Here is a 20,859-nt window from a genome sequence, read left to right on the forward strand (position 1 = left end):
AAAAGCAATAAATAATAATAATAATAATAGTATGTTTGGTAGTCGTAACTACTTACAAAACCCCCAACAAACTCATTATTTTAACAAGTGCGTGTCGCACTGAATGACCAGTTATTCTACGACAACTAGAATAACTAGTTATTCTATGGCCACTAGAAGTTGAAAAATAAGCTCAAAAACATATGTTCTATTTTTAGAATATTTGTAGTGGAATTTGTTTTCAATTTCAACACACTCCATATTGCCTGCTGGATTTGATTTTGCGAGCTTCTGATTTGTAGCCGAACACACTAAATACTAGACCACGCGTACGAACATGAAGGGTTGTTTAAACGTTTACATGTGCACCACCAACTGTTCTTTGTTTTGTTTAAGAGAAAGTACCCGGTCAGCGGTGAGCGTTGAACACACAACCCCCTTATTTGTAGTCAGACACAAACGCTCTGTGCCACCGTACTCATAACTTAGTACAGAGTAACATAAGTAGTTATTTTTGTTTACATTACTTTGTAATGGGTTACATAATGACTAACGGATCCGATTTTTTGTTAGGTAGAATCTAAATATGTATGTTCGACTGCCTAATAACGACATTAAAAATGCTGTCTTCTTCTGAGATACTGAAAAACTTTTACTGCAGGTATTGTAACGTGACAATATGATCACGTACATAATACAACAACTACTATCAAGAAACCCCTTTACAGTCATTGGTAAACAGCGCCTTGACAACACTCCACCATACATTGTCTCTACGTGACACTAGTGGTATAACAGGCCACACACTGGAAAATTTAATTCCAGTGTATTTTTGCAACCATCGTACTCAGTGCTTAGGGCGAATAATTCGCATTCACTTCATGCCTCGAGTCACTCATATATTTTAGAGTTGGTTGCTGATGGGGAGCTGGCTACTGCAGGGAGTTAGCTACACGGGTTGGAACTAAAGGTTGTTCTACATCCGCCAACGTACACCTTGGTGTTACCGAGTTGGGAATAATTTTGGAAGCTACCCATTAAATTGTGGTGGCTAATAAATTGCACTGGACCTTCGGGTTTTTCAGTTCTACAGGGCCTTCGGGTCATCTGTCCCATTCGGCACTGGACCTTTGGGTTTTTCAGTTCTACAGGGCTCTTGAGTCATCTGTTCCATTCGGCACTGGACCTTCGGGTTTCTCAGTTCTACAGGGCCTTCGGGTCATCTGTTCCATTCGGCACTGGACCTTCGGGTTTCTCAGTTCTACAGGGCCTTCGGGTCATCTGTTCCATTCGGCACTGGACCTTCGGGTTTTTCAGTTCTACAGGGCCTTCGGGTCATCTGTTCCATTCGGCACTGGACCTTCGGGTTTTCAGTTCTACAGGGCCTTCGGGTCATCTGTTCCACTGTTTGGGTAGTAGTAGTACATCGTTGAAACTAGACCGTAGTCTTAGACTAATACTCGACAAAGCCATCGTCTTCCCGAACATCAACAGCCAGACGCCGAATCCATCGTGTTCCCGAACATCAACAGCCGAACGCCGAATCCATCGTGTTGCCGAACATCAACAGCCGAACGCCGAATCCATTGTGTTCCCGAACAACAATAGCCGAACGCCGAACATCAACAGCCGATCGCCGAATCCATAGTATTCCCGAACATCTGCAGCCGAACACCGAATTAATCATCTTCCCGATCATCTGCAGCCGAACACCGAATTCGTCGTCTCCCGATCATCTGCAGCCGAAAACCCAATACATCGTCTTCCCGATCATCTGCAGCCGAACACCGAATTCATCATCTTCCCGATCACCTGCAGCCGAACACCGAATTCGTCGTCTCCCGATCATCTGCAGCCGAAAACCGAATACATCGTCTTCCCGATCATCTGCAGCCGAACACCGAATTCATCATCTTCCCGATCATCTGCAGCCGAACACCGAGTTCATCGTCTCCCGATCATCTGCAGCCGAAAACCGAATACATCATCTTCCCGATCATCTGCAGCCGAACACCGAATTCATCGTTTCCCGATCATCTGCAGCCGAACACCGAATACATCATTCACACCCGAACACACAAAGATAATTCAACACGAACTCATCAACTGCCAAACCCCAGCGAGTCTGCATAATACTTACGCAAACTATTAATCCAAATATATACCCATTGAATTCATTCTTATCGCATTTAAACACAAGTAGATTGTAAATTAGTATTTAATCAATAAATCCCCGAATTGGCCCCCAGGAAAGGGAGAATACTAGTCTTTTCATTTCGTAAGGTTTAGTGGGTCCTTATGGAGACCCTGGACGCGACTGAAGTTACCCCAGCCGACGAGAAAACCACGTTACAGTAAGTTTTAATAATATTTGCAAAAGGTACAAAATATTATATTCCGAATGTACACGGTTTTGTCATAGCCTATACAAAATCAAATAGCCTAATTATATGCACAACATTCTGGGAATTTCTATGTGACATTGAGTTAGTAGTAGCACTGATTTTATCGCCATCGAATAATTTAAAAATGTTTTCAGACTGGTAACACTGTGCTACAAAAGTCGAGCAAAAAATTATTCAAGGGTTGGGGTCATTGGAAGAAGAAAAAACTATTGGTTTCTTTGGGTCACTTCGTCTTTTTGATTTTATAACGGCAAATGTAGAGAAAAGCAGGGGAATAACTATTTCTATTATTCTTTTTTTCTTTTAATATCTTTCGAACAAGTCATTCATTTTTATACCCTACACCACACTGTGGTGTGCATTTGTATGTAACATACAAAAGGAAACGAAATATACCCATATTTCCATTTCTGAATATACATATAATCACTTTCTGAGTCGATTTATGCATGTTCGTCCGTCCGTCTGTCCATGTATTTTTGTTCGCAACGTAGAGGTCGCATTTTTTGTCCGATTCAGCTGAAAAGTGGGTAATTTAATTTTTTTAGCCATAGGAACGCTATTGCTTTTAGTGAAAATCGGTTCAGATTTGGATATAGCTACCATATATATTTTCGACCGATGTCACGTATTTGCTGCACCAAACACGCTACATACCTTCGATTTTGATGAAATTTGGAATGTGTGACTGAATTATAATTATAAAAATAAATGTGCTAAATTTCATCGAAATCGGTTTAGATTTGGATATAGCTCCTTTTCATATTTTCGGCCGATTTGACGTATTTGCTGCACCAAACACGCTATATACGTTTCGTCTGCTTAGAAGATACCAAACAGTATAATTATTTATTTTTACCAAAGAGGTAATTAAGTTAGCTTTTGATAATAGGACAAGGTAATGAAAAATACCTGAAAACGTGGACCTATGTTTTTAATTTTTGGTGGAAAAGTTTTACTGGGAATCGCTAATGCAAAATTATAGGTAATTTGGTCTGAAAATGTAGTTAAAAACGTCAAAATTCCTGAAATCTTAGAACTTGAACGGCCCAAACAAAATTTCATCGTCCTATCTCCATATTTTTGGAAGCAAGAGTGACTACGACTAAATAACCCTAAGAAACCATGACACAATTTTTACATCAGAACCCTTGAAAATTTTTCTTGTAGATCAGTGTAATAGACAATATACTAAAAATTACACTATGCAACAAAAAATCGACTCAAGTTCAGGGGGTGAACTATTTCGTTAAAAGATGAAGGTCTTTGGCGGTTAGGTCTATTAAGAATTTCAAAGAAAGAATCCGCAATAGGTCAAACTTCTATATTATGAATTGGGTGACCGATATTTTGGATGAAAAAAGAGTACATATACGAGGTCTACTACATAAGTTTTTGGCCTAGGCAACAATTCGAATTGACAGGCGCCATTTCACATGTCCATTGTCAAGTTTCACACTTTTTAGCTAAACGTACTCAGTACAATTTGCCGCACCACCATGTGTTGCGACCTGAAAAATCAATATGCAAAAAAAATGGAATTTACTTATGAACATTTTCGTCCGATTATTTTTCACCACATTCGACGTGGATTACCATGGCAAGAGTGCATCGACGAAATTAAATCTTTGTATGGCGACGAACTCAATCGTGGTCGACGCTCAACGACTAAGGTACTGAAGGTCGTCGAAAAACTGCGGTTGTAACGGAAAGGAGCGCCGTGATAGAATCATCCTTGGACATTTCTTCCACCAGCTTACATTCGATATAGCATGAACACCCGGCCGTAAAAAAGGTTTGTTCTCGTTGGATTCCCTGCCGATTGGTGCAAAAAAAAAAAAAATTAAAAAAATCGATCGCTGTGCTTCAAAAGATTTTTAAAGATCGCCCCAGGTGACAAATCATGGAACTATGCGTATAAGCCAGAAACTAAACAGCAATCGCCAGAACATGCTGTTGAAACGTTCTAAAACCACGTTTCCAATTAGTTTGAACGCATGCTGGAGAATACTTATGAAAACAAAAAACTATTTATAATGATAAATGTTCGAGTTTTCATTATTAGGTGAGAAATTTATACACTAGCCCTCGTACACATTGATGAAATGTTACCTAACAAGAAGAAGGGCGGGAATTTTGTAATACGTTAACAAAAAAATCAACAAATTTGAATGTTTCTATTATTAAAAACTTACTGTCCAAAATTTTAAAAACAACAGAAAAAAAGTGATTTGTAATCACGGATTTCATTTAAAACAGAACAATATTTAATTTCTGCCCGGCGCTCTCTGATTTCATTGGATTACCTATGTATTCACATGTATTTGTAAAATGAATCAAAAATAGAGGACATGGAGGACGTGCGATGAAAATTGAGGACAAATAGAGTACGGTAAAAAAATAGAGTACGAACACATAAAATAGAGTACTGTACTCTATAATAGAGTACGGTTGGTCACCGTAATTATGATGGAATACATATTTTATTGTAATAATGTTTGAGGAAAATAGTATTATATCACATGTCTTCAGTCCTTTTCGATTCCTACAATATATTTTCGTTGATTACGCGGTGCAACATTTTTATTGAACATTTAATGAAAATAGAGACTCAAACGACAAAAAAACACATTTGGGTTTTATTTTGTCCGATCCGTTTCGGATTTTATAGTCTCATGATTTAACATTTCCTTTTCATACCCTCCACCATATGGAGGGTATAATTAAATTTGTCATTCCGTTTGTAACACATCAAAATATTCGTCGGAGACCCTATAAAGTATATATATTATTGATCAGCATAAAATTCTACTTCGATTTAACCATGTCCGTCGCTGCATGTTTTGCTTCCTTGAACATAAACACTTCATATTTTTTTGGCATCAATTAAGGTTATAGCGAAATAATCCTAAAGAGAGAATTTAGGTTTAAAAAATTCCTAATAACACTGTGACACAAAATGGAGGTGAAAATCTGGGGCAGAGATAATTCCCTTTGGGGATGAAAGCCCTTGGTGAGTATATTAAGAATCCTGAAGGACAGATCCGCCGTGAGTCGAAATTCCGAGTTATCGCTTGATTAAGTTTCTGCTGAAGCCCATATAAGGCATCTGAAATTAACGTTATATCTTTGTTAACAGTTGTTTTAGCTTATTTATGAAATGACTTGTCTTCAGTCAGATCGAATGAGGATTATTTTCGTAGAGCATTTCGACCTTCTAACTCGCTTCCTTCAATGTCCTTTTCGTCACTTATTTTATGAACCGCTATAAAAGTACCACATGATGACGTTTTTAGCTTCGAAATGTTCTTCAAAAATGGCACTCAGAAAATGTTAGGTACGACCCTGATTGACAACTAATCGATTTTGTAATCATGGTCTGTTGTTTGAGCTCTTCGATACAAAAAATATTTTCACAATTTAAGAAAATAAAAAGTTGTGGTAAAAATATTCAAATACATTCTGAAAATAGAAAAGCGCCGCAGGCTAAAATATTTTTGTAAAAAATTGAGCGCTTTATTTCACAATTTAAGAAGTTAAAAAGTTTTTATAAAAATATTCATATACATTCTGAAAAACTAAAAGCGCAGCAGTCAAAAATATTTTTGAAAAAATCGCGCGATTTTTACAAAAATATTTTCACAATTTAAGAAAATAAAAAGTTTTTGTAAAAATATTCAAATACTTTCTGAAAAACGAAAAGCGCCGCAGTCGAAAATATTTTTGAAAAAATCGCGCGATTTTTACAAAAATATTTTCACAATTTAAGAAAATAAAAAGTTTTTGTAAAAATATTCAAATACTTTCTGAAAAACGAAAAGCGCCGCAGTCGAAAATATTTTTGAAAAAATCGCGCGATTTTTACAAAAATATTTTCACAATTTAAGAAAATAAAAAGTTTTTGTAAAAACATTCAAATACTTTCTGAAAATGAAAAGCACCGCAGGCGAAAATATTTTTGAAAAAATCGCGCGATTTTTTACAAAAATATTTTTACAATTTAAGAAAATAAAAAGTTTTTGTAAACATATTCAAAAATATTTTCACAATTTAAGGAGAAAGAAAGTCGAAAATATTTTTCGACGCGATTTTTTACAAAAATATGTTCACAATTTAAGAAGATAATAAGTGTTTGTACAAATATTCAAATATTTTCTGAAAAACGAAGATATTTTTGAAAAAATAGCCCGATTTTCTTAACAAATATTTTTACAATTTAATATTTCTCCTAACTGCTACTTACATAATTTCGGGCATAATTTCGCTTTTAAATAATTTTATGAAATTAGGAGGATTTGTAGATTCTTCGGTATTGGTTGGCACTTAGGCCTTCTCAAATGTATAATTCCGCTTACATTTTAACTTCTACTCTAAAATTTAAAAAAATGTATAACTATAAATTTTAAAATTAAGCAAAGAAATAATTTATAAATTTAAAAAAAATCGTTGGGAGTTATATCCGCGATTTTTTTGGGTGTTATGTCCGCTTTGCTTCACGGACATAAGTCCCAATGAATTTTGGGAGTTATGTCCGCAAAGTGCACCGGACATAACGCCCAAAATCATTTTGGGTGTTATGTCCGTGGGAGTTATGTCCGGGCACCCAGAGTGGTACTAAGCGATCAGACAATAGATCGTAATATCGTTGACGTGATTGAGCATAGCAACCAACATCTCAATAAACAGGACTGCTCCAATTATGTAATGAGAATGTCCATTGAAAATTTCCCAAGCAGCAAATCGTGAACCACTTCATTAGGTAATACAATTAGTCCCTGTTATTATATATTAGCAATTTTTTAAACCTTAATTCTCTCTTTTGCATTATTACGCTATAACCTTAATTGATGCCCAAAAATTATAAAAAGTTTAAGTTCAAGGAAGCAAAACATGCAGCGAGTTGCACTTTTAGGTCATTACTTATGATTAGAATTTAAGTAAAAAAGTTTTGATACCCCATATAATTTTTTATTTATTTCTTTTTTCAGAATATTCTGGCTTTTTTTCTTTCAATAAAAATAAAGGTTTCATTCAATTTGGAAAAGGTTTAATTTGTTTTGAAAAAGGTTTCATTTGATTTGGAAAAGGTTTCATTTGATTTGGAAAAGGTTTCATTCAATTTGGAAAAAGTTTCATGCAATTTGGAAAAGGTTTCATTTAATTTGGAAATGCTATATTTTTCAACGACAATTTAATGCATGTATCAACATCCCATTGAAATCCTAAATATGAGGATAAGTCCCGTGTTAACAGTGTTTGAAATAAATTTTGTAGATGGTATGTTATAAAATAACGCTTAATCAATATGAAATAAGCATTCTAGAGTTTCAGAATGTTCTGAAGAATTGTTGAGCATATTGTTCGGAAGATATTTTCAAGAGGTTTTTTTGGTTCACTTCCCAAGAGTTTAGGAGCTACTAGCAAGAATTCCAGATATTATATCGATTTTGATCCGCTAGATGCAGTATATCCCATTTGGTATGTTTTATACACAATTTCTACTAATTTAGGACTACAATATTGCTAAAGACTGTAAAACAGAATTCCTACTCTTTTCTGAGATAAATTGTTATTAAACATTTTAAATAAAATAAATAAAACAAGTAAGCCAAGGCTATAGTCGGACGGGGCCGACCATGTGATACCCTACACCACTAACCCTGGGATTTAGCTTTCCACAAATCAAAATTTCTTTATGGAACAAATAAACTTATTGTACACGGTGCGCATTAACTAACTTTAAATGAAAGGTGCTTACACCTGGGAAGTTTTTGCGGATTTTGAAACCACAATGTTCATAGATGAGAAAAAAGCAAAAAACAAAAAATCGCCGGAGGGATTTTCAAATAAATCGAAGCCTTTTGGCTTGGAAACTGCAAGCCCTATCTAAATGGGATTAGAGAAAATATTGTAGCTGTGAAATTCTCTACAAGATTGACCTTTATGACATTTTCGGAGGTTTTACCATTTTTGAAAATAGAAGTTCAAATTGGGACAATGCACTGACTGCATCGCCTCCTTATAAAACAAAGTCATGTACGGTGCCCTTAACTAACTGCAAATGAAAACCTCTTACACCTGGATTTTACTTGGAAACAGCTTAAATAAAATTTTATAGCGCTGAAAATCTCCTACAACATTCTCTTTAGTCCCATTTCGATGTCCGAATGGCGTGTCCTAAGTCACCACTTGTAGAGACGTTTACATGGCTTAAAAACTCAGAAAATGTCGTCAACATTACTGAAGGGTATTTTGCTACCATTGAAAATTTGATGTTGCCTGGTTGGGGAATCGTTAAAAAAGGTGGCAAATCGACCCATGCTGCAATGTATGTATAAAAATCCAATTGGACAATTAATACGCTAGAGCACCATGTAATTTGTAATAATGTAAAAACTGGGAATGGGAAAATGTGGTTCTCTACACAAAACCCTTTATATATTAGCAGTAGGCCCGTTATCTAGCAGACACGTTATTGCAATTTGCATCAGGGGGAAAGTTCGGTATTTTTTCATATGCAGGCTACTTTGCCGATATATGCCCTCCATGAAATAAAATATAGACCAAAAATATATTTTTTGCTTGGATGTGTATATTTGAATACCGGGCTCTTTCGGTCAGATGTATATGAGATAAATAAAACTAATTTATTTCATTTTTACTCAACGTTTCGTAGGTTTGATATATATATATATATATATATATATATATATATATATATATATATATATATATATATATATATATATATATATATTTTTTTATTTTCCATACAAAAGTAATGGTCCATTTCACCCGCTAAATAATCTTCCTCTATCTTAACTCTTACCTCAAAATTTCGTGATTATTGAGCTCTAATTGCGACCTCTAGCGTGTTTATGATTACTCTTCAAACAAATAACAGCGTATATTAGGCTGTAACTCTGTTATCTTATCATGTACACCAACACAATTAACGTCAATAGAAAAGTCAAGTGTTCCTCTTCCAAGTATAGCTTACTTGCCCGGAATGTATCTTACAGGAAAAAAAGATATAAGCTGTATATTAAAAATTTTCAAAATTTTCACACAAAAGTGGTGGTCCATTTAATCCTCTAAATATTATCTGATCTTCATCTCAAATTGCAAGCTTCTTCTTTGTCATATACTCCCATCCAAAACTTTTAGTATTATCTACAAATTTTTGAGAAAATGTTATTTTGAATGTCGTCTAATTTTCATATGAATATCGCCTTAGATCACCTGGGAAATATTTTTCATATTTAGAGAGCTATAACTTCATTATGGATACAAATATCGAAAAAATTCTTTCAGATTCCTTGTATCGGATGTGTTTACTGTAAGAAGAAAACATAAACATATGTAAAAGTTAACATCACATTTTTTGATTTTTGTCCACGCGGCAACACTGTGCGTCGGTCTGTCCGTTTGTCCATCTAAACCTTGTAATCACGCAAAAGGTCGCAATTTGATGGATGGAGCCTATTGATTTTTGTTGATGGTCGGATAATATTCAGTGATTAGAATGGGCAAAAAACTTGTTTAGAGTAAAAGTCGACGCTTTATTTTAAATGAAAGTAGAAAATTTTACCTTTAAAACGATGAAAGGTAGGTTGTCGTAGTTGGTCAAACAGCGGGAATATCACAATAGTTGCTAACCCAACCCAACTTTTCATATTTGCGATTTTAATTGTAATGACGAATATCACAGCCTTCCAAAAGCAAAGCCTGACTATGAAAGTAGAAAATCCCATCATAACAATGATGCTAGGCAGGTTGGTAATGGGGTTCACAGAGAGGAAAAAGCATATTGATGGTCGGATTATATTCATGGGACGGAATGGGCTAAAACTTATGTGGAGAAAATGCAATGTTTTATTATACATATATACGACAACCCGTTAATCAAAGAAAAAGAGATATCCTTTACATTAGTGCAAACTAGGTTGGCGTAGATGGTCAAACAACGGAGATATTGCAACAGTCGGAAATGCATCTCATTTTTCCAATTTTTGTAACTACGCTATAGGTCGGAATTTTTGTCTGGAATCACGAAATTTTGGAAGTTTATGGGGGATCCAAAGAGGAAGAAGCCTATTGATTTTGGGTATGCTCGGATAATATTCAGGGTCGCACAGTGTGTCCAAAATGGGTTTTTTTGTGTCAAAAATCTATATTTTCTAAACGGATAAAGATAGAGCTATGAAATTTGGAGGAGATGTTTATCAGACATGGATCTTTTATTCCATGCGGCTACTAGCGATTCGGTCAAAGTCTTCTATAGAATTTTAATGAATAAAAAAAGGTTTTTCGAAATTTTAAAGTTTGTGTAATATAGATACATTTAAATAAGAATTAATAATTTCTTAGAATTATTTAAAACACGTTTTGGAGTTATAGAAACATAAAACGCTATAATCTCAAATACAGACTTGTGTTTTAACAACATAAAATAATTCAATTAATATGCATACTAAAACAAAAATTTAACTAATTAAATTCATGGAGGAATATTTACTAAGCGTAAAAATGGTAATATTTCGGTGTTTATTTTTTTTTTGTTTATGGGTGCTATTCAAAAGCTTGGGGACTATGTTAACGACAGCTGATTCATATACCGCAGCTGTGGGACATTATCAAAGAATGGGCCATTATCAATGAATGGCAACGTCATTGTTGCCGTAAATAAAAGAATGACAGGCTGTCAACAGTGAAACTATTTTCGTTATTTCATTTTGTTAAATATTAGCAAATTATATTTACAAATATTAAACAATATATAATTCGGTCGGAAAATGTATCTTTGAATTCCAAAATACCAAAAATCAGGGGTATCCTTATATGAGAGTTCTATCATAAAGTGGACCTATGCCCACAATATTGTGTGTGCAAGTTTATTGACCAATAGCAACCCTAAATGCAAAATTGTAGCAACTTCGTTCCGAAAATGTATTTAAAAACCCTAAAAAAACCTGAAATCGGGCGGTACCCTTATAAGGGGGCTACATCAAAACGTGGACCTATATATAAAATTTTTAGTAAGGAGATAGTTTACTCGTAGAAAACGTTATATTTAAATTTTTAGCTAGATCGGTTGATTATTGTAGGTAAAATCCTCAAAACACGTAAGATCGGGTGGTAACGTTATATAGGGCCTATTTTCCGGCGTCGCACTTGGTCGCAATTTCTCTATTGAAAAATTGATAGTTCGAGAGCTTCTCTATATTTGGGTACCATTACAACAGTGGAACCCCGTGGAACTTTTTAGTTATATCCTTTTAAAAAAGAACTCATTAAAAATATACACGTAAAAATGTTCAAAACAAATCAGGTTATATTACAGAACAGGAACGAAAGTACATTTACCTCTAAACACAGTTTAATACGCCAGTTTTCATATTATCGGATAGCAATAAGAATCATTAAAAAATTCCAATAACTCGTGATAATATGGTCCTCACAAAATCGACCAATTTCCTTGCGATTTTTAGTATTTGTTTTAACGAAAATAAGATCATGTTTTAGGTACCGTTACTTCAATTATAACGGTACAACCAACGACATTTTTGTTTTTCTCTCTTTGCTAGCATGTTTTCTATCCCTTCATATAAAATTTTTGGGAATTTTCAACAATTTGTTTTTTGCATTTTTGGCACAAAATATTGAATTTGGATACACTGTGGGTCGGAATGGGCAAAAAACTTATGTTGCGAAATTCAACGTTTTATTTATATGAGAATATCTCCGCTTCTAGTAGGCGTATTCCATCGTCAATGGAAGAAGATACGATTTCCTTTACATTGTTGCAAAGTAGGTTGGGGTAGGTGGTCAAATCACGGAAATATCAAAAGTCGGTAATGCATCCCATTTTTCGAGGCCGCAATTTTGATAGGATCGTTACGAAATTTTGATGGTTAATAGGGCTCCCAGAGCCCATTCCAAAAGGAAAGCCCGTCAATGGATGAGGAATAGGTCACCTTTACAATGGTGCAAAATAGGTTGGCGCACTGTGTTAATTGCTGTGTTTTCGAAACACCTGTTTTCCTCATCAAGTCACCCAAACTAGTTAAACTGTTGTGGTTCCATCCTATATTATTTAATATATTTCCTCATAATGATACTATGTGATTTTACTTCATATAAACCACTTTCTAGGCCACATAAATAAGTAACAGTTTTCTGCATATTTTAAGATGGCTTAAGATCGCATTGAATAAATAACACAGTTAATTAATATGCTTCAAATATTACCGACAATAAATAAAATTGTAAATGCCAGTAAAGCGTATATAAGTTATAACGGTGTGCCACCGAAACGTTAGTAAATTGGTTAGAAAAGGAACTTAACTTTAACATATAATTTCCTCTTAAGCTTCTTACAAAATTTAAAACTCTTTAATACCCACCCATCTTCTTTTGAACAACTTTCGTATGTGTCATTCTGTATTTGCTCTCTACATTCTCCCATACGATACGATTTGCTATCCACAAAATAATTCAATTTTCTTTGATATTCATATCCAGTTAAGCGCCTAAGAACATGTCTGAGTGTTACATATTCAACAGACAAAAGCCTAACGAGAAGTAGTACACCATTTCGTTTCTCATCCAAAGTGGAAATACTTCAATGTGCGTGTGTGTGTACGTAAGGGTTTGAGCTTTTTATGTGAATAAATATTGACATGTGTATATACATAGTTGTGTTTGTATGTATTACGTGTAGGTACTTACGCTATAGCATCAATCATATCCAAACCCATTTCAACTGCACAATGGGCATGATCCGGTCGTGGTTCTGGTAACCCCGAGACACAGTAATAGCAATCACCCAATAATTTAATACGCAAACAATGATGCTCGGCTGCCAATCTATCAAATCTGTAAAAGAAACGAAGAGAAATGTAGACAAAGGATAAAATAAACAACAGGTTTTTCAGTTTAGCTTTAGGAAATTGAAAAGAAAATGAAAATAATTATTCTCTTTTTTTATTTTTAATATAAAAGGATGATATGAATATTTGTGATAAGGTTTTTTCATGGTCGTGAAAATACTTTTCACTAGCGAAAAATAACTTTTTATAATGATATTTTTGACAAAGGAAAATGGATATTTAAGCTTAACTCTTATCCTTTTGCTTTGACGTTTCTGTATAAACTAGGCAAAACTTGTGTAGGTAGATAATACAGATACCGAGAGTGGTCATTGCAGAAATGGTCAGCATGAAGATATATTTAAGGTTGCGACACTTATAAATTTTTAAATGCATAAAACGTATTAAAAATTTTTAAACACCAGAAACATTAAAGGCAGTCGTTACTATTCAAGGCTTGATGTAGGCTACCAAACGCATTTTAAGGGATCTCCTTGACACATGGGTTGGCAGTTGCCAAGGTCCTGTCGTGGAAAGGAGCATATGCCACGGTTGACTTCAGTCCCTCAACAAAATCAATATCTCATAGATGTATGTACTTTTTCTAAAACCTGAAAATAAGCCTATGACTGATGTTGGTGTGGATGCGCCGGCATCCTCAGTCTTCACTTCTACAAGTGTATCAATCTCAATCTCACTGACTATTATAAACATGACAGCGAGTCCCTCAGTACTGTCGGCAGCAGCTCAAGTTCCTGAGGGACATAAAACGGACTGTGGTTATCTGCCGGACGATACCCCGGAACTCGATAACATCAATGACCGACAGAGCAATGTGCTTCTCAACCTCAAAGTCCGCCAACATTTCAGGGAAAATAGCATCCCGGACCACATTTGGGATAATTTATCATGGACGGAAGAGAATAATGCTATGGACAACACAATGATTTATTGGTGGAGGAAATTGGTAAAGGAGAATCAATCATCTAACAAAAAGAGAGATGATTTTCTAATACCTTTCCTTCCAAAAAGCAATGGACAAAAAAATCGTACAGTACGGCAATGGCAAATCAGTAACTTGGAACGGTTGAGGAGGCGTTACGACCGCTGGTTATCCCCTCCACCTCAAAAGGGGGGTCCTAAGGTGACAACTCAATCTCAACCATTGACGGCTGAGAAGGTGTTAAACGCAATATGGCTAAGTCGCAAAATGCACCTATATTCTCCGAGACGGTTTTGCTGAGCTCCTCACCTGGATCAGTTAGTGGGAAGAAAAAAGATACAAATGGTAGTAACCGGACCAATTATGGGTTTGTGACAGCGTCAACCACTTCAAAAGCTGTTAAACCGCAGGCCATAAAACCAAAATAAAGACCAGTGGTTGTAAAGATAATAAGGTGGTCTGAAAGACCTCATCTTGCAGCGAAGAAGTTGGCACTGTCACAGCCGGTACATTCGTCTGTTTCGTATGCATCAGTGACCATGGGAGACCAAAATCATGTCAGTCGGGTCATCTTCCTAGATATATTGTAAGTCTGCGAAGGCGAGCAAGGTCGATGTAAAGGCTAGTTCTTTGCAGAAACCCTGATGCCATGGTTTGTGCTGAATGAACTCAGGTTGGCGATCATTTTCTAACCAATACGTTCATAAGCTTTTCAAAAATAGCATTTTTAAAATATATGGCCTATGGGAGGTACCCCGCTCCACCCAAAATTCAACAAAATGTGCAGCCTATTTTCACAAAGATCATCCCGGTACAGTCTCTGAAAATCGGTTCAGTAGTTTCCGAGATATAACATTATAAAAAAGTGGTCGTGGTCGGGTCTTTAGGCCCCAAATAAGTACTTAGGGGCGGAGATTCAACCACCGTTGCCTCACAAATTTATTTAATAACCGCACCTTCCGAAATTCAACAAAGTATCTAGCCTATCCCTGTACATTTCCCGACAATTTCAGGAAAATCAGTTTAATAGTTTTAGCAGAAATTATTAACATTGAAAAAAAGTGGGCGTAAAAGTTGGCGTGGTCAAATTTTCTTTGCATAAATACCTAAGTTGGGTTATGACGAACATTTTGAGAAAAAAATAATTATCCAAATCGGTCCAGCCTGATGCCATTGTCAACGAACGACATTTGATTTTTATTTATAAAGATTGTACTCTTCAGCTTTCTTGAAAATATTCTGTATTAAACTACAATTAATTAATTAAACTACGATATAATATGCCTAACCAGCTAACGAAACGATCGTCGCATTGCGGTTGATGTGTGTGTAGGACATCGCTAGATATAAATTTTTCAATGTAATCTCCTTAGGTCATAGAGCTCGATTAATTAAATTAATTAAAATCTCACAAATTATGGCCTTCGCCCCTAAAAAGGCAAAAACTTAAAAAAATAAAAATTCAGCTGAGCCCGGCTGGGATTCGAACCTGGGTCGTCACCAACTAATGGACAATGTTACTGACGTCTTAGCGTTCTAAAGCACAATCCACTTAAAAAATCTTTCGATGTGAAAGACATATACAGTCTACGGTGGAAAAAAACCATTGGCTGTAATATGAATGTAATGTTTAAAAATTGATGTCTGGAATAAAAGGGGGGCAAATGAGTCATCTTTGGAAATAAAAAGCTTCAATTTGGAATTAACAAATGCAAATTTGCAATCTTGGATGTATAAACAGGGGCTACAAATGGCGATCATTGTCTAGCAACAACAACATCTAATATGACTGAGGATGTTAGCCTAACCAGCTAACGAAACGATCGTCGCATAGCTGTTGATGTGTGTGTAGGACTTCGATAGATATCAATTTTTCAATGTAATCTCCTTAGGTCACAGAGCTCGATTAATTAAATTAATTAATAAAAAAATTCATTTTTAACATTTGTTTGTTGTTTTATTTAGGAATTTATCTTAAGCATCATAGATTAGAAACTGCTTCATTTTTTCGATTATGAAAATGGATTAGCAATGTCTGTACCAGCCGAACTTCAGCTCGGGAAGTATATGAATGAGCATCTACCAAATATTAAAGTGATATTTTCTTCACCAAAGAGGATTTAAATTTGAGATATGCAACGGCTAAACCTATCGCGGGCACAAAAAAACTTTATTCAGTAATAGCTACTAATGCTTGTACAATAATTCCTGAACCATTTTCAAAATCGAAAAATCAATCAGTTTTTCTGATGCTCAAGATAAATTGCTAAATAAAACAGCAAAAAAAAAATTAAAGAATGTACTTTAATATTTGTGTTGGTAAAATAACAAATGTTTCACACTGGTATAAAAGAAAAATTGTATTGAAACATTAAAAAAAATTAAGAAAAAAATATTAATGTTTCGAATCCCACTACCAAATAAGACTTAAAATTTTTGTAATAAATCGTAGTTTAATACAGACAAATTTCAGGAAAATCGAAGAGTAAAATCATTGATAAGAATTGGGTTTAATATTACGTCGCGAAAATTTAGCCCAAGCCCACTGTGAAAATTTTTCCTTTTTTATTAGAAGCTGATGAGAATACAAAAAACTATTTTTTTTATATGGACCAATATCAAAGAAGTTATGAGTATTTCTTTGCTATAGTTTTTACAGAACTCGACTATTTTAAGGGATTATGGCCACTTATTGAACAATAAAATCGCCATTTTTCATTTCATTTTTACAAGAAATCTACCAAGCTTTTCTGGAAGATTTTATTTTCATCTTAAAGGGCACACTTTGAGCTACTTGCAGAATTTTTTGTTCAAAATTGCACAAATGGCTGCCTACGAAACACTGTTATTACTAATGCAGTTTGCAATGCTCACTGTAGATCAAAAACCAATTAACCGATCTGCAAATATTTTTGTGGGATCGTTAATAACCTGATTATGTTGTCCTTAAAAGAAACGGAAATAAAAAAATCAATTTAAAAAAAATTATGAACTATGAAAAAAATGTTGCCATAAATCCGTAAAAAAACTTTTTTTGAATAAAGTCACTCGCTTAAAGACAAGTTTTTTATGTGTATAATAATCCCACAAAAACTATAAAGATCGGATCATCCATTTTCGAACTACAGTGGCGACCGCCTTCAAAAATGCCATTTCAAGAAACCGCGTTTAAAAATCGAGAACAAATCACAATGATTTTTTCTATTGTAACGCTCATATCTCAACCAATTTTTGTCCGATCGACTCGAAAGTGTTTTGTAGCATATTCTATTCTACCAATTCATTAAAATGAGGAAGGAAATTAAAAACCACTTTTTGATAAAGTGTATGATTTTACACAGAAATACCCATATATTCTTGATCAGCATATTTTGTTCCTATAGAACGGTATTTCAAGTTTTAGTCTAATTTTCACACACAAATGGCTTAATTTTCGAATCAAGTCGTCGTTGGGAGCATTAAACTTTCCCACAACATTTTGTCGCTATAAGTACACGATTTGATATAGTCAGCATAGAACAGTACCTCCCGATTTTCGAGGTTTTAGCCTGACTGTAACACCGAAATAGCTCAGATTTCTTATATAGTCTTCGTTGAGAGCACTAAACTTTATCCCAGAAATTAGGTTTAAGTACCTCCCGATTTTAGATATTTTCAAGGTTTCAGCCACATTATTTGGTATTTAGTCTTCGCTACCGTCCAATTTTTGTATTTTGTGGGTCAGTTATCACATTTTCGGACCGAAATATGGAGGCTATAAAAGGTTCGACCCGGCCGAGCTCATAGATTTTTTGTACGCTCCATCATAGTATCGAGTCTGTTTTTCCGTTAGTAACACATTTAAATACTCATCTGCACCCTATAAGTTAAGTTCGAAGATGGGCCATATCGGCCCACGTTTTGGTTTTGCCTCCATATAACGATACCTCCCGATGTTCGGTATTTAGAGGGTTGTAGCTACATTTTTGTCTGAACTGCTCGCAATTCGTCATTTGACGTTTCCTCCAGTCATGAACCATCTCCACCAAAAATTTTCAACATATATCAAAGGTTTGGTATAGCCCCCATATAACGGTACCATCCGATTTTCGGTATTTTTATTCCTTCAACACCTCGATGTTTTCCACCCGTCAAAGAACTCACAGCGGGCGGTATCTATAGTACGGCCTCTCTGACAAAACATAGTCCTATATTAATTTTCCTAATTGTGATAAATAACACCCGATTTTATGTATTTCGGGAATTATTTCTCACGTTATTTGGGGGCTATATTAAATCGTGAGCTTATACCGACAATTCAATATAAAAATGATTTAAACGCCCTAGTGAATTGTATGTTGGTATACCCTCCTACATAAATATAACATAATGTAAGAAAATATTTGAAGGTCATTATCGGTAAGTAGGTACGTAGTATGAATTTTAACCGGAATATTGAAATCCCTTGGAAACCAGCGATAATCGCGAAGGATCACCAACATTGCCAGGAGTGCCGTGCTGCCAACAATGGGATCAATGCGATACATATACGGAGTTAACTTGCAATCAGCAGCACACGAGAAAGGGAGGAAAGGAGAGAGGAGAGGAGAAACGTGTGTTCCACAGAAAATAATATAGAAATAGAACAAGTAAGAAAAGCGTTAAGTTCGGCCGGGCCGAACTTTTTATACCCTCCACCACGAACTGCATTGAAATGAATATGAACAATTAGTTTAATTTCGTTTACGAAAGTACTAAACTTTTCCTTTCATTGCAGGAGTAGTACATACATCTCAACTGATAATACTCCCTTCAAAACAGCTCATATGGGGCGACATTTTTTTTTCTTTGCAAAACATTTATTTACAATTTTCCGAATTGAGCGAAATACATAAAATTGGGCAATACCAACTAGAACTATACCTGGATATTCTGGATTTGGATAGTTAACAACATCGGGAGCACCGTTCTATGGAGGCTGTATAAAACGTTGACCTGCAACAATAAATTTCTGGAAGTAAGTTTCGTAACTCCAGCGAAAACTAAATAACAAATTTCAGTTATTCCCGTTGAATAATGTGACTAAAACTTTCAAAATACCGAAAATTGGGAGGGACCTTCCTATGGGGGCTATATAAAAACATGGAACAATACCGGAAAGTTTTATACTATATAAAGACATGGAACAATACCGGAAAGTTTTATACCACCATCGGAGACTAAATATTAAATTTCATCCGTTTCGATGGGATATTGATGACACAACCTTCGGGAAGTACGCTTCTATGGGGGTTGTTTGAAGAAAAGGGCTTATACTGATAATTCTCTTCTGCAATATTTTATACACCAATGGCATTTTAAATAATAAATTTCGGTCATATCGGTGGTATATTGAGGTCACAACTTTCAAAATACCGTAAATCGGGAGGTACGATCCTATGGGAGCTATATGAAGACATGGACCTATACTGAAAAATTTTAGGTGGAAAGTTTTATACCCTCAACGAAGATTAAGTACCAACTTGCAGCCATTTCGGTGTTATAAAGAGGTTAAAACCTTCAATATACCTAAAATTGGGATATACCTTTCTACTGGAGGTACATCAAAACGTGGACGTATGCCGACAAATTTCTGAGGGAAAGTTTTGTAGCCCAGAAAAAGATTAAATACCAAATTTTAGCACTTCGGAGAAATAACGAGGCTACAACCTTCAAAATATCGATAATCGGAAGGTACCGTTCTATCAAAACCTTGACCTATACCGAAAAATTTCCGAGAGAAATTTTTGCAGCCCAGAAAAAGACTAAATACCAAATTTCAGCCACTTCGGTTGAATAATGAGGCTAAAACCTTAAAATACCGAAAATCGGTCGGTACCGTTCTATGGGAGCTATATGAAGACGTTGACCTATACCGACCAAATTCAGGTGGAAAATGTTATACCCTCAACGAAGACTATGTACCAACTTGTAGCCATTTCGGTTCCGTTCCATAGGGTGTACATCAAAACGTGGACCGATACCGATAAATTTCTGGAAGAAAGTTTTGCATCCCAAAGGAGGACGAAATATCAAATTTCAGCCATTTTTGTAGGGTAATAAAGCTAAAACCTTAAAAAATACCGAAAATTGGGAGATATCCGTCCTATGGGGGCTATATGAGGGCGTGGATCTATACCAACAAATTTCAGGTGGAAAGTTGTATACCCTTAACGAAGACTTACTACCAAATTTCAGCCATTTCGGTTGGATATTGAGGTCACAAACTTCAAAATACCGAAAATCAGGAGGTACCGTTCTATGGGGGTATATGAAGACGTGGACCTATACCGACAAATTCCAGCTGAAAAGTTGTATACCCTTAACGAAGACTTACTACCAAATTTCAGCCATTTCGGTTGGATATTGAGGTCACAAACTTCAAAACACCGAAAATCAGGAGGTACCGATCTATGGGGGTATATGAAGACGTTGACCTATACCGACACATTTCATATGCGTTTAATACCCCAAATGAAGACCAAATACCAAATTTAAGCCAGTTCGGAAGAATATTGAGGCAACAACCTTCAAAATACCGAAAATAGGGAATTACCGTTCTATGGGGGCTATACTAAGGCGTGGACCTGTACCGACAAGTTTCTGGGGGAAAGTTGTATACCTCCAACCTAAATACCAAATA

General features: G+C 35.4%; 1 protein-coding gene across 1 annotated transcript in view; it reads right to left on the reverse strand.

The window, feature by feature from the left end:
- Positions 1 to 20,859, reverse strand: part of LOC141402657 (adenylate cyclase type 6) — a 555,913-nt gene that overhangs the window by 189,911 nt on the left and 345,143 nt on the right. Inside the window, exon 14 of the mRNA XM_073984363.1 lies at positions 13,116 to 13,262. Within this exon, the coding sequence (XP_073840464.1) occupies positions 13,116 to 13,262 (147 nt within the window). The remainder of the gene's footprint in view (positions 1 to 13,115; positions 13,263 to 20,859) is intronic.

The sequence above is a fragment of the Musca autumnalis genome, unplaced genomic scaffold (assembly GCF_047663935.1).
Source record: "Musca autumnalis isolate F117 unplaced genomic scaffold, ASM4766393v1 scaffold_4, whole genome shotgun sequence".
Lineage (NCBI taxonomy): Eukaryota > Metazoa > Arthropoda > Insecta > Diptera > Muscidae > Musca > Musca autumnalis.